Raw genomic sequence first — 15105 nt, 5'->3', positions numbered from 1 at the left:
TATATAAGAGACAAAATTTTGAATTTATTTTACATCTCATTTATTGTTGATAAATGAGATGAAATGGAATGTTTGACTAATTTTTTGAAAAATAGCTAATATAGACATGATGTAATTAATTTATATTGACTTCATTTAAGTGTAGTATAGCAACTGTTATATATTTTAAATTTATTATTAATAATAATAATAATAACAACAACAACGACGATGACAAAAATTAAAAGAAAAATCACCTTAAAAGAAAAAAAGAAGTTATAACTTATAACCACTTAGGGTATGTTTGCCAAAACAAACTGGTAGCTGTAGCTGGAAGCTGATGGCTTGAAGCTGGTAGCTGATAGCTAAAAGCTTGTAGTTTTTTCTAAACGCTACCTGTAGGAGCTTCAAGCTTTAAGTTTTTCTTATGATCAAAAGCTTCAAACTCTTACAACCAAATAAGACTTTTAATTGAGTATGAGTTTTTTTTTTAAAAAGCTTAAAACTAGAACTCCCTTAAAACTCTTAAAAGTTGTCAACCAAACGTACCCTTAGTTAGGCTTTGCTGGTTTCCAAAATTTAATTGTATAGAGTCCAGCCCATTTTCTTAAGACCACAAAGGACAAATGGGCTAACCTGTTCACCAATGAAAATAACAAATGGGCTGACATGAATATTACCAAAAACTAAAAAGCGTTCATCCAACAGTTCAAGCCCGGGTTCCACACACTGTATTCATAAAGATAAACTAAAAAAAAAAAGACTTATGAAATTAAAACAAAAGACTCGATATCAGTGACGGATCCAGGAGTTCTAGTGAGTGAGTGGAAATAACGGATCGAGTCAATGCGATTTCGGCTAAAAATACGCTTGTTTAAATTGCGGAAGCTAAGTTGGTTTACTTGCTCATTCTAATCAAGAAACAAAAATTGATTTTACTTGTTCTTTCGAATAATTGAAACTAAGACCGGTTTAACCTGTTTGTTAGAAACTTTCAACCGAAATATCAAAGCTAGAAAAACCAAAATTGAAATACCTATCCGTTTGATGGGGCGGGCTTCAAGGGCCTTAATATAAATAAACTAGAAATACAATTCATAAGTAAAAGGCGTGCCTCATTTTTTCTTGAAAGGCCAATATTATTAAAGTGAGACGAGAAATCACTTACAAGAGTTAAGCAGCCCAAACAATACAAAGGAAAATAAATATCAACAAAACATGCAATCGCTTATAGTGGAAAATTAACATGAACATGCACCACTTCTCCCAATCTAGACCGAATCTGTTGCTTCTTTGTTTTACCCATAAGGAGGTTGACTCAATGCCATTCACTAATTTCGTCATCACTAAATGAGCGTTACTAAAAATAACATCATTCCTCGTCAACCATATCATCCAATATGTTACCACCATTATAGATTAATCCGCATGGCACATTTCTTTACAAATAATATTCTTAGGTGTGCCTCATTTAATATACTTGATATAGACATTTGTCTCAAAGACTTCTAAACTGGACTTTAATGGAATTACTAACCAAGCATACTTAATATTTCACTAATATTTATTTCATTTTGATCATGTATAGTTACATGAAACATTCTAATTAATCACTTAACAATCTTTAGATTTGCTACATGTAAGTTAATTTGGTTTGTTAAATAGACTGTTGGCTAGCTAATTTAAAGACTATTTAAAAGTCGTCCACCACTTAGTGGTCATTTATTTGTGACATTAGTAGGTTGTGAAAAAAACATAATATTGGTGGAGTTAATAATGACTTATTAGAATGTTGATTCAAGAAAATATAATTCGTTGTAGTCGGGCTTTAAATGTCAAGTTAAAGCGTCACGTTGCTGCATGTAAACAGTGGGGGCTTTAACTAACACATATCTTTAATATTGCGTAATGATTTAAAGCCACACTATTTCATTGTAAAAACATTTGGACCCCACAATTTCTTTGTCAAAGCCCTGATATCACATTTCAAATACCTCTTTACCGCCCGGGCCTTAACGTCCCGATGCGGTATTGAAACCCATTACAACATTGCATTACTTTTGTCACAACATGTCCCACGAGAAGTAGACTTACAAATAAGTCAAATCTTTCAAACAATATATACAGGAGATTACTAGGTGGGTTTTGGCCAAACAATACAGTCAGTAATAACATCATATAAGAATACGTAATTTTGTTTTGATTTTATAAATACGTAACCAAGTTTTTCAAGTGTTTTACTAAAGTTATTTTAACCTTCTTTTACTTTTAAAATCACTCTATTTTCATTAGATGTGCTATGATTCTGTTTTTAAAATGTTACCTATTCAAAATAAAGTAAGCTGAATAAAACATACGAATCCTAGTTACTATTTGATTATACTGTTTAAAATTAATTTGAAGTAAAAGATAATAATGAATAAAACATGCAAATTCAACAAGTATAATAACTAAGTTTTATAACTATTCATTTTAAGCTAAATATTGAGCAAATAAATCACTAAATATTAACTGCTATAAATGTATGTTACATTTAGGTCCTTGACTGAAGTTCACATTTAAAATAAAAAATCACAACACGAAAACACCTGGCACTAAAATGACCTTAGAGGAATTTATCATCATCATACTTCGTAATCCCATCAATTGCAAAGTATGATAGGGTTTAAGGATGGTAAGATGTAGACAATCTTACCTCTACCCTGTATGAACAAAAAAACTGCTTCTGGTTAGACCATCCCGACTCGATAGTAGTTTACTAGTTTTGCATCAAGTCTTGGACATAATGCACATAGCACTCAACCATCTGGACACTGACCGATAGGTGCACGTGCCCTTGTCTTTCGGCCATCAACGCCCCCACATGATGCATGATTAACTTTCCGCCACTTTTAACGATGATTTCACGAAATTAGTAAAATAACGTCAAAGTTAGTGCAATTTCATTCCCCCCACACACAAGGCCCAAACATATATATAGTATACACACACAACAAGCATGACGTTACCGTAAAGGAATTGTTTTTTAAAACTTAATAAAACACATGATATATATACATGTTTCTTAATTATATATATCATTTCCAACCCAAAAAAGAAAAAAAGCATATTGGGTAGACTTTCACCTTATAAATAATACACCTCTTAATGTCCAAATGTCTACCTTCAAACCCACATAACAAAAATGAAACCAAACCTATCAACTCTTCTATTTAGTGGTATGTTACTTGTGGGACTCTTTCTTGAGCCAGTTAAATTCCAAAAGTGTAAATGTGCTCCAAACATTTGTTGTAGCAAGTACGGTTATTGTGGCACTTCTAGTGCTTATTGCGGAAAAGACTGTCGAGGTGGCCCATGTTCTTTGCCCGCTCCAAATAATAATGCCAACGTCGCTTGTATAGTGACCGTTTCCTTTTTTAACGCGATTATTGGCAGGACTGCTAGAAATTGTCCCGGAAGACGCTTTTACACACGAGATGCGTTTCTTAGAGGTATCAAGAACTACCCTCATTTTGGTAGATCCGGTTCGATTGCGGACTCGAAGCCTGAAATCGCTGCTTTCTTTGCTCATGTTACTCATGAGACAGGACGTAAGTAATGAACTTAATTTCTTACCTTTGAAATTATTCAATTTTTCATTGTTATAATTAAATTTAATATAGAAATGATAGGTTAGCAATTTGTATTCTTATTTCATAAAAATAACAAAAAAAGGGCAAATTTTGTTTATGTACACAACCGAAACATGAACGCACACAAAATTAATATCGAATGACTCTCAATATATTATAGAGAAAATATGACTTAAAAACCCTATCACACAACTTGTGTTTCTCCTTATGAACACTAACCGGCTAACTCGATTGCATCTAATTTGTTCTTTAGTATCTAACTATAACTCGATTTATACATAATAACCTACCTTGTTAGCTAAGATATTAGCTATATATTTTTTTACTTACATTGCAATCAGGAAACATATTGTAATTAGGAAACATAACCAACTATGACTCACTTGTCAATATTGTTCTCTCAAATTTACATACTTACATGAAGTCCGAAAAATATAACTGTAAAGCTAGGTTTCTTTATTTTCACAAATATACACATTTATATGTAAGTAAAAGATATAAATTATTAATGGAAAAAAAATTAAATAGTTTAGTTTCATTTTACATTTTCTTACAATAATTTAGTATTTTGTAATAAAATTTAGAAAAATTGGTTTTTGTTGGTCTAAACTATTGTCTTTTAGTCATTGCCGGTCCCAACTAATGAATTGGTCACTGATGGTCCAAACTTTTAATGTATTTGTTTCTAACGGTCCGTGGCTAACAGAATCCTAACGCCGTTAGTTTCAGGTCGTCGGAAAACATTTTTGCCCGGGAAAGTCAATTTTTTTTTGCCGGAAAACACTACCTGAACACCGCCACCACCACCAATTGACTCACCGCCAACCAACCACCATCACTTAAGCACCATCAACTGATTCTGACGACGGTTTCAGAGTTCTGGCGACCTCAATAATTAAGACTTTTACTAGAAAAAGGTTCCTAAATGTACGATACAAAGTTACAATGATGTTTGGGACAAAATTGTTGAGTTTCCGGGAAATAAATGTGTGTTTTCTGGCCAGAAACATTTTTTCGGCGACCTGAAACTAACGACGTTAGAATTCTGTTAGTCACGGACCGTTATGAACAAATACGTTAAAAGTTGGGACCGTCAGCAGCGAATTCGCTAATTGGGACCGACAGTGACCAAAAGACGATAATTGGGACCAATAAAAACCAATTTTCCTAAAATTTATCGTAAATCTAATGGATATAGTAAAATAAATATTTGTATGTTTTAGATGTGCTATTTCTAACAACCAGAAGTCCTTAACAATTAATAACAATTTTTATTAGCATATATAAGTTAATAAATTTGCATTACTACTTGTTTTATTTTTTGACATTATATTATTTTATCTATGCATACACAGACTTATGTTACATAGAAGAGAAAAATGGTCATTCAAGAAACTATTGTGACAAGACCAAGACTCAATATCCATGCAACCCTAAGAAGTGTTACTACGGGAGAGGCCCGATTCAACTCGCGTGGAACTACAACTATGGTGACACCGGAAAGAGCCTAGGGTTCAATGGGCTTAACAACCCGGATATTGTGGCTAGAGACCCAGTGGTTTCGTTCAAGACCGCGTTGTGGTTTTGGATGGAGAATGTTCATTGGGATTTTGCTTCGGGTAAAGGGTTTGGAGCTACGATTAAGGTTGTTAATGGAAATGAATGCAACGGTAAGAACCAAGGCGCTGTAAGCTCTCGTGTCGCATACTACACGGGTTATTGTAAGCAGTTTGGTGTTCTGGCTGGGATGAACCTTAGGTGTTAATGTTGGTTTTTAAGACTTTTAGTTACAATGAGAATTCGGTATTGGCATAAAATAATGGTGACAAGAGTATCAGTTAACCTAATCAAATAAAAGTTATAAACATAACGTTGTAAGTTATAGATTCAACACAGGTAAGGGAAAATACCTATGTGTATTACATAACTAAAAAGACAGAACTTGTCTTGCTTATCCAAGAAAATAAAGTCATAATATACCCGAAAGGATACTGACATTTATTTTATGTACATTGATTGAGAATTATAAAAATGAATACTGATACCGGAATCGATAATACTGACACCAGTTTTGACATTGTTTGATTGATATACATTCGATTCGTCACGGTACTTGCTAAGTTTGATTATGATATAAAAATGTATTATATCTTATATCATATAACTATGCTTGAAAATAGTTTGCTATGCATCTCATTGTGACATGTACGCTATAGAAGTATTACTTAATGAAACACAAATATCACTATCTAAATACGAATTTTTTAGTAATGATAAAATTCACTGGTGAAACTATATATTCAAAGTTATGATTTAGCGGTTTGGTGTCGTGCAATCGATGTCTATTTAAAAGTTAATTTAAGAATTAGCATAGGACAAGCTGGACAGAGAGAAACATGATACAAATGACTAAAACTTTTAACAAGTATTACTTGGTATACGACTGAAGTTACGTGGTCCACAAGCATAGATAAGGGTCTCCACAAGCCCATCATGTGATAAACGTTATAGGCAGCTTGACCCAGCTATCATACATAAAATCCCTTTCTAGGAGCACCAAATTCGTCAATAAAGATTTCCCTCGTTTTGAATTATTTTCTTATAAGTGTGACATGCGTAAATCACATGTAACCTTAATTTACACGTCTATTTAAGTCTTTAATTTCAATATTTAATTAACATTTAAATTCATGAATCTGGCCTTACATGTCTAATTTAGGATTATATATACACCGGTGCAGGGTGGTACCTCATGTAAATGGTTTAAATATTAAAATACGCTATCACTTTTTTCTGAAGAATTGCATTTTAGTTTATTTTATGTTTTCGATCGTCGTCAAGTTATAAGTGACGGGCATGTATTCTTATGGGGGATTTAGAGGTTACCGTTAGCTTGTATGAATTTTATGCATCTATATTGTTATTCACTTAAAAAGTATACAAAGAACAAAAGTACATGTAAACTAAATTAAGATTAATGTAGTTCATCAAACTACATACACATCAAGTTCTATAATAGACAAATATATTGACTTAAAGTCAAATTATTGGGTGGATGACTTAAAACAATATGTAGACTTAAAAAGTTAAATTATTGAGTGGATGACTTAAGTGTCATTAAAATACACTTTAGAATATCGTTTGTAAAATAGCCTTTTCACTAGTTTAAGATTAATAGTCTTTTGACTAGTTTAAAGATATAGACTTCTTCTACCACCAATTGGTGGTGAATTTTGACAAATTCAAATTTCAAGTGATAGCATTAACATGGTCATTAAAGTCTAAGTCGGTGGTAAAACATGTATAAGACTAGTGTAGTTAATAATTTATTTTTGAAGTGCGTTAATAATATTTGCGCAATATCTAGGAAGGAGTCAGATTGTTTCGCGATCTGATGTACGTCACCTTACCCTACTCTTTGTGCATAAGGTTGTTTCCTGTGGCTAGTAAAATAGCTATATATTTTTGTTATTAATTTGACAAAAAAATTGTAACAATTTGTAAAAAATAGACGGTTTTGAGTTGATTCAACCTAAAGTAAACAAGAAATTATACGTCACAACTTCTAACAAATTCAATTTATATATCTACTAAGTGTGTAACTATTGTATGTAGTTACAATGCGAATTATAAGGACGAATAAAGCCATATACCCCTTGTCATATTGCATATGTCATATGCGATATCCTGATGACGTCCTACACTTCGAAGGTTAAACACATATGTACTATTTATCTGAACTCTCAAGTAATAAGTTTAACAAGTTACTTAACAAACCCATGGATAAAAACTATATTTATAGCTAGGACCAACTAAGGTTTGGGTGTGATGGTTGAGGTTTGAAATTTTTATGGTCTCATGTTTGAAATCTGACTCAAAAGTGTTTCCCCTACAGTGGTGGGTTATCTCATGGATGATGTTCCTGAGTGAGTCATGTCGAGAGTGTCAAAATCATTATAAACAATTTAAAATCTCATTTATGAAAAACTCTCGAGAGTATTAAAACTCGAGGGTATTTCCAAACACTGAAAAAAAGTATGACCAATTAAGGTGGAGGAAAGTTATGGTTTTAATCAAAGGGTCCATATGTTAGTTTAATCTATTAGCAATGAAAAGGGCTGAAACGAAGAAGGTGGAGAAACATGCTAAAGCCTGCGAAGAGAACCAACATGTTTTTGTCCCTCTGGCTTTTGATACCTTTGGCTCCTTGGCACCGGAAGCTATCCGTTTCCTAACCAGGGTCCAACGGGTAGTGCATAGCAATGTGTCGACTCCAAAAGGGCATGGGTATATCTTTAGCAGGTTAGGGTTTGCAATTCAGAAAGGGGTGGCGGCGCAGCTTGTTGCCTGCCTACCTGCTATGTTGATGTAATATCTATGTTTCTAAAATTGGAGAATATAAGTAATTTAAAAAAAAATTAAAAAAAAATTAAAAAAGTTTCTATTTGATCTATTAGCATGATATACACATGGTACTTTTTGTTTGTGAGGCAGTGAAATCATAATGGGCTTAATTTTTACTCTTTACAAATTAGCAAACAAATACCAACCAATGTAACTCTATATTCATGCTTTGCACCACCTTTTAAATGTATATAGTGGGAGACTTTGTAGGAGACTTTCACCTTATAAATATTCCCTTTTTACCCTTTAATTAACACACAAAAAAAATGAAAACAAAACTTTCAACCCTTCTATTCCTTGGAGTGTTCCTGACGGGAACACTCCTTTCCGAGCCAGTTACATCTCAGAAATGTAACTGTGCTAGGGGCTTGTGTTGTAGCAAGTACGGTTATTGTGGCACTGATGATGCTCATTGTGGAAGAGATTGTCGAGGCGGCCCATGTTCTCTACCAGCCCCTCAAAATAATATTGATGTCTCTGGTATTGTGACAAGCGTTTTTTAACCGAATTTTTGCCGGGGCTGCAAGCAATTGTCCTGGAAGAGGTTTTTACACACGAGAGGTGTTTCTTAAAGTCATTAGAGACTACCAACATTTTGGTAGATCTGGTTCGGTTGCGGATTCAAAGCGTGAAATTGCGGCTTTCTTTGCTCATGTTACACATGAGACTGGACGTAAGTTATTGAGTCATTTATTTATCTTAACATGCTTGTTGTTATGCAACATGATTTACATTTAATTTGTGTCAAATTTTATCAATAAAAATAGTAACTTATGGACTAATCCCCTAAAAGAAGTCTATCATTGGGCCTAACAAATGGGCCTAATAAGCCCGAACCAGTTATATATAACTTGGGTCCAATACAAATAGGTAAGCTTTCCAAAAGCCTAAAAACCCACAAACGACTCATCGAGCTCGTCTGGGCTTGAGCTCAACTCGCTAGAATTTAAGAAGGCTCGAGCTTAAGATTGGCTCGTTTAAATTTGCAATTTTAAAGCTTAAGCTCGACTCATTTATTAATTACTAGTTATTTAAATTTTTTGATTTATGTATTTTATTACTATTTTCTAATTATTCATAGTTATATATTTTGTATATAATATAATATAATATAATATATACTAGTTATTCATTTTTATCATATTTATATACATAATAATAGTTATTACACAAATACATTAAATAAAAATTATACAAATAAAAAGCTCTTTTAGGCCCGAGAGCCGGTTCGAGCTTGTTATATGCAGCGCGGGCTTGAGCTCGTTTATTAAACAAGCATTAATAAAAGCCACAAACTTGTTTAAACGCGACTTATTCAATTTTTTTTAACTAACTGAACTCGAGTAGCTCAAAAGTGGCTCGACTAATTTACAATTTACATCCCTAATCCAAAGGACCAAAATACTTCTATGGTCCTATCTACACATTTATTAAAATGAATACATACAATAACATTTTGCTTATGATTTTGAATGTTTTATGCATGCATAGACTTGTGTTACATAGAAGAGATAAATGGTCACTCAAAAGACTATTGTGAGGAGTCGAAAACCGACTATCCATGCAACCCGAGGAAGAGTTACCACGGTAGAGGCCCGATTCAACTCTCGTGGAACTACAACTATGGTTCAGCGGGTGAGAGCCTAGGGTTCGACGGGCTTAACAACCCGGATATTGTGGCCACAGACTCAATTGTTTCATTTAAGACCGCGTTGTGGTTTTGGATGGAAAATGCTCATTGGGACTTTGCTTCTGGTACCGGGTTTGGTGACACAATCCGAGCCGTTAATAGAATAGAATGTGATGGTGGGAACCGAGGCGCTGTGAACTCTCGGGTTAGGTACTGTACGGATTATTGTAGGCAGTTCGGTGTCGCGACAGGAAATAATCTTGTGTGCTAAACTTATGTAATATCTTGTATCGTGTCATGTGTAATATGTTTTGTATGGAATAAGTGTTCTCATGGTGTAATAGCAATTGCTTCAAACTCGATCGGTATCAGTTTAGTTCGTATTATGTAACTTAAAGGAACTTGAATGTTGCCAAATTAAAAGGTTAAATTGTGAAGTTAATATATTGTGTAACAAACTGAAACTTGTGGGGTTCGTAGAAATAATATGTAAATATTATTTACAAGGATTCCAAAATATAAGTTTTTAATATATATAGTTATATACACTAGTTTATATAACTTGTCCGCCCGTTGCAACGGGTCTATCAAACCAAACAAATAGACATAAAAACTTTGAACCATGCACACGTGTTAAGTCGTGAAAATTAGACTAGTTAGTAAAACATAGTAAAAAATAAATAAGTCAAAATCATTAAAGAATGTAACACATAAAAAAATAATTAAGTCGAGACGGTAAATAATATTATTCAACTATTCAAGAGGGTTTAACTTAATAATGTATATAATAATAAGTTAAACAAATTTATAACGTGTATGATTTAATAATTAAATTTAAATTAAATGTATAGAGTAGGTCATAAGTGTTCTCGTGGTGGAATATATTGCTTTAAACACGTGCACTGCAACGGAATCTCAGTTGGTATTAGTTCAGTTTGTTTGGATACATGTCCGCATTATAAGGTTCTTTGTGTAATTTCAGGAAATCCAAGGGTTTAAAAGGTTAAGAAATTAATTAAATTACATTCTAGGAAACTGTTCTAAAATATTATGAATAGGGTTACAAAATATTTACAAAATAGGAAATGATACACCCTTGTCTCCTTTACAAAAAATAAACATTACAACGCTAGATTTTCAAAAAAAAGACAAGGGCACTTTCGTAATTTCTTTATACCAGCTTATATTTATGTCATCTTTCTGCTTGCTTGTTTTTCTTTCAATTTTCTGTTTTTATTTAAGAAGGCCAGCTAGCTTGTTCTTTCTTCTTCTTCATTACTAATTTACTATTCAAAGAGTTTAATATCTTATATCATTATGTTCCATATGCATACAATCTTGCCATATTCACCGCTTCGTAAACGTCAGAAAAATCGGTTTTAGAAACAACTAATGAGGTTTTTGTTTAGCAATATTGTTTCTGGGAATAAGATTTTGAGGTGTACGTAAAGATTTGTAATCTTGAAATTTTGTAACTTGTGTTTTGATTATTATTACTATTATTATTATTATTATATCGAACTAATGTTTCTTTGATTTTCAATTCAAAACCAACGATTTGGAAATATATTATTATTATTATTATTTTTATTATTATTATCATTATTATTGTATAGGTTTCTGATGCAGTGCTTAAATCTAACAACTTGGATTTTTTTTTATTATTTTTTGTATCATTAATTAGGTTTTTATGCAGTACTTAACATCCAACAATTTGGATTTATTTATTTATTTACTGGTATCTTACGGGGTTGGGTTTTGTCCAAAACGGGGTTGGGTTAAAACCGGCTATTTCAAGAATAATCACTTTGATGAATTTGGTTCGGGTCATAATGGGTTCACCTTAGAAAAAGATCTTTATTTTAGTTCAAGAAAAAGGTATCAAAATTGTGTTGGTGAATTTTATAATAGTGACCCAATTTGACCCGTTGTATAACTTGAGTTGACCCAAACTGACCCGTTATAAATGCTATAGGTGTAGTTATATCTTTTAATTTAATTGTAATAATTTGTAGTTTAATATTTGCAGTGGATCAATGAGTCCTCAGTCTCACACTTCGAATATAGCTCGCTTAACGAGCCAGGTCCTTTGGGCTTAAAGCTAAAGAAGACTCCATCAGAATTGGAGATATATAAAGCACATCTTTGTGCAGCCAGTACTGAGCAAAGTAAGAAGAAACGAAAGCCAAGAGCCCGAGCCTCGGACCCTAGTGATAAAAAGGCATCCCATTTTCGACCTCTACTTTTAAAAATTGGGAAGTGGGAGGTACACGTTCTTTTATACTTTGCATACTGTTTTGTGTAGTTGAGCGGGTCAGAATGGGTTCGGGTCAGATATTGTGACCAAATTTGAAATTATATAAATATAACAAAAAGTTGAAACTTTGGATAGAAAAGTTTGGGCGGGCTGTTTCAGGAAACTAGCGGGTCAGAATGGGTTCGGGTCAAATCTTGTGACCAAATTTGAAATTATATAAATATTAAAAAAAGTTGAAAATTTGGACAAAAATGTTTGGGCGGGCTGGTTTAGGAAAGTAGCGGGTCAGAATGGGTTCGGGTCAAATCTTGTGACCAAATTTGAAATTATATAAATATTAAAAAAAGTTGAAAATTTGGACAAAAAATTTTGGGCGGGCTGGTTTAGGAAAGTAGCGGGTCAGAATGGGTTCGGGTCAGAACATGTCATTTTTAAAAAATATGTCAAATATGTTAGGGTAGAAACTAGCTATGATCAAATTCGAAATTATGAAAAAGATGTTGAGACTTTGGACATAAAAGTTTAGGTGGGCCGAGTCGGGCCAATTAACGGGTCATTAAAAAATATATTAAATTGGTTTGGGTCAAAACCTGTTACCGAATCTGGAACTATAAATAACCAGTTAAAACTTTTTAACTTTTAACGTGTTGTTTGTGGCAGTATAAGTCAAATAAAGCGGACGATTTAGTTGCAAAATTTTACTTTGGACAACAGAAGATTGTATGGGAAATTCTTTTTGACGGGCTTAAGAAAAAAATTGAATTCAAATGGGAAGATATCGTGAGCCTCAAGGCCCACTTTACAGTTAATGGGCCTGGCACCTTGTCTATTGTGGTATTCACCTTCTTCCATTGGATTTATTTATATATTTATTATAGGGGTAAAATCGTCATTTCCATTAACCCATTCTTTCACGGGCAAGAATGGGTTAATGGAAATGACGATTTTACCCCTGGGTGTAACCCGACGCTAGGAAATGAGAATGTTGGGATGTCGAAGGCCAACTCGTTTAGTGATTTTCTAAATTATCAGCCTCCATCTTTCGAGTCCATCGAGGAATGGCTTGGTGGAAATGACAGTTTTACCCCTGGGTGTAACCCGACACCCCATAATGAGAATGTTGGGATGAATGAGAATGTTGGGATGTCTAAATCCGACTCGTGTAGTGATTTGCTAAATATGCTTTTTGACAACACCTCTCCGGGGTATGATATCATAGGGTTCTAACACGACTCGGGTTTTAGGGGTAAATATGGAAATGGAAATTTGCATATATTTTGTTTTTTTATGTTGGAACATTTCCAACCATAATTGATTATTGAAGAACTTATCATAAGCTAGTTTTCTTTTTATTTTGGTATTATGACATTTGTCTAAGTTATGAATATTTGTCTTCATTTTGGATTTCGCTAATGATGTTTAATACATGATAATATTTGTCAAAGTTGATTTATCAGTTGTATAATACAAGATAATATATGTTACACACATTGCTACATATAAACCACTGTATTATATGATACTAGACGGGTGTTCATGTGATACGACAGTCAACAACATAGACCCTGGTAATCACGTAATAATATATATGGTTCATGTGTTTTAACACAAACAAATGTATATTAAGAGCACCACACAACAAATCACAAACATCAAACATGTCATGTTGTTTTATTTTATGAAGTTACAAAGATAGAAAACAAACATTATTACATAGTTCCACTTATAGTTATAAGCAAACTAATAGCAAGAAATCACCTTTTTATTATTCCACTCTCAGAACAAGCTAACTAGTAACTACCATAAAGAGCTCGAAGCCCTCGGATGTCGTCTAACGTCAACTCTTTCGATACTCCCGTGCTAATAGTAGCCCACATTATCGCGTTTCGATATTGGCTATGACCAAGGCCAAGTAAGTGCCCTATTTCGTGTAATGCCACGGTCTCAATATCATAAGCGTTAGAAACTGTTCCAATCGACCAACGTTCGTCCACGTCAAAGTGGAGCCTTCCATCCGTGGGGGCAAACGCATGGGCCATAACTCCACCAAAACCGTCAAATGAGGCCACATCTCCATGGGCTCGACGTGCAAAACTAATCTTTAAGTCAGCAGTTTGACGGGTTCTGGCTCTTGAAAATGTGAAATATTGAAAAGTAGTAGCCCATCGGGTGAAAGCTCGTGCGACAGGAGGCATGAATTGCGTAGGGAAACGTGAACCAAAATCGTAAGTTAGATGACGTTTTCCTTTAGGCCATTTTGTTCTACTTGTAGATAATCGATAATTATCGGGAAAGCCACAACGAGGCTTGACCATCATGGACGTTGTTGGTGTGTCAAGTCTTCCGGTGACGTTGAGATGGTAATAGACTTGGTACGATTTGATAGCCGACTCAAGCTCCTCGTCAAAATAATCTTCTTTCGGGTTTGTGACATTGGTTTGATAGTTTAGGTATCCGAAACGACTAAGATAGAGTTTGAGACCGCTTAAGCCTTTAGTGTTCTTACCTTTTCGACACCCTTTCAAGGTTTTAAGAAACCCGAAAGGCGATGTGTATGTGTTGTTATCCGATAACTTGTTTTGTTGAACATGAGAGTATTGAAAACATGATATTACAGGTAGAAGAAAGAAGAAGAAAAGAAACAAAATACATGAATATGAAGAGAGTTTTGATACCATTTCAAAGACTAATCTTCAAATGTTGGAACAAGTTTTAAAGCTTTATGAGGTTTATTTATAACATTTAACATTAAAGGTATTGAGTTCCTTATGTCCATCTAAAATCTTACTAGTGAAAACGTGTAATTCTTTTCCATTCAATTTTCGAATTATTGAATACCATTCGGTTTCAGTTTTTATGTTTTCGGTCTGTCTTTGTTTCGGTTTTCGTTTTTTAGGGTTTCCACTTTTCCTCAATCCACAGTTCTCTTTTACGTTATAACTAGGGTTGTAAATGGACCAAACCGAACCGGACGAGACGTTGTCCGTGTTCGTCCGTTAAACTTTTATCGGATAAACGAACGGTTCACAGACGCTCTACCGAACAAATATTCATGTTCGTGTCCGTCCATTAAGGAATTGAGTTTGCCCGTGTCCATTTGTGTATGTTCGTTAATATTGTAAACTGACGTTAACAGACAAAAACGAACACTAACGGACCCTAGTGGACAAACGAACACACGGGTATTAATGGACACTCATGGA

General features: G+C 33.8%; 2 protein-coding genes and 1 pseudogene across 3 annotated transcripts; 2 read left to right on the top strand and 1 right to left on the bottom strand.

The window, feature by feature from the left end:
* Positions 1–3163: 3163 nt before the first annotated feature.
* LOC143559337 (endochitinase EP3-like) lies at positions 3164–5496 on the top strand. The gene is made up of 2 exons (XM_077047941.1): positions 3164–3569; positions 4967–5496. The coding sequence occupies exons 1-2, from the start codon at positions 3164–3166 to the stop codon at positions 5374–5376; spliced, it is 816 nt and encodes a 271-aa protein (XP_076904056.1). The 3' UTR covers positions 5377–5496.
* A 2785-nt stretch (positions 5497–8281) lies between these two features.
* LOC143559336 (endochitinase EP3-like) lies at positions 8282–9941 on the top strand (annotated as a pseudogene). Its single transcript, XR_013139920.1, has 2 exons — positions 8282–8688; positions 9507–9941. The product of XR_013139920.1 is annotated as an endochitinase EP3-like (transcript).
* Positions 9942–13566: 3625 nt separating this feature from the next.
* On the bottom strand, positions 13567–14662 carry LOC143559335 (metalloendoproteinase 5-MMP-like). Its single transcript, XM_077047940.1, has one exon. The coding sequence runs from the start codon at positions 14578–14580 to the stop codon at positions 13693–13695; it is 888 nt and encodes a 295-aa protein (XP_076904055.1). The 5' UTR covers positions 14581–14662; the 3' UTR covers positions 13567–13692.
* Between the last annotated feature and the right edge of the window lie 443 nt (positions 14663–15105).

The sequence above is a fragment of the Bidens hawaiensis genome, unplaced genomic scaffold (genome assembly GCF_021521415.1).
Source record: "Bidens hawaiensis isolate Kalapana, Puna unplaced genomic scaffold, B.hawaiensis_p1.1 tig00019810_1, whole genome shotgun sequence".
NCBI classification, from domain to species: domain Eukaryota; kingdom Viridiplantae; phylum Streptophyta; class Magnoliopsida; order Asterales; family Asteraceae; genus Bidens; species Bidens hawaiensis.
This window is presented reverse-complemented; position numbering and strand designations above follow the sequence as displayed.

Excerpts from the sequence above, each read along its gene's own strand:
- LOC143559335 (XM_077047940.1), bottom strand. The coding sequence starts at position 14,580 with ATGGTATCAAAACTCTCTTCATATTCATGTATTTTGTTTCTTTTCTTC.
- LOC143559337 (XM_077047941.1), top strand. The coding sequence starts at position 3,164 with ATGAAACCAAACCTATCAACTCTTCTATTTAGTGGTATGTTACTTGTG. Across the intron at positions 3,570-4,966 it reads TGTTACTCATGAGACAGGAC|ACTTATGTTACATAGAAGAG; the intron begins GTAAGTAATGAA and ends ATGCATACACAG.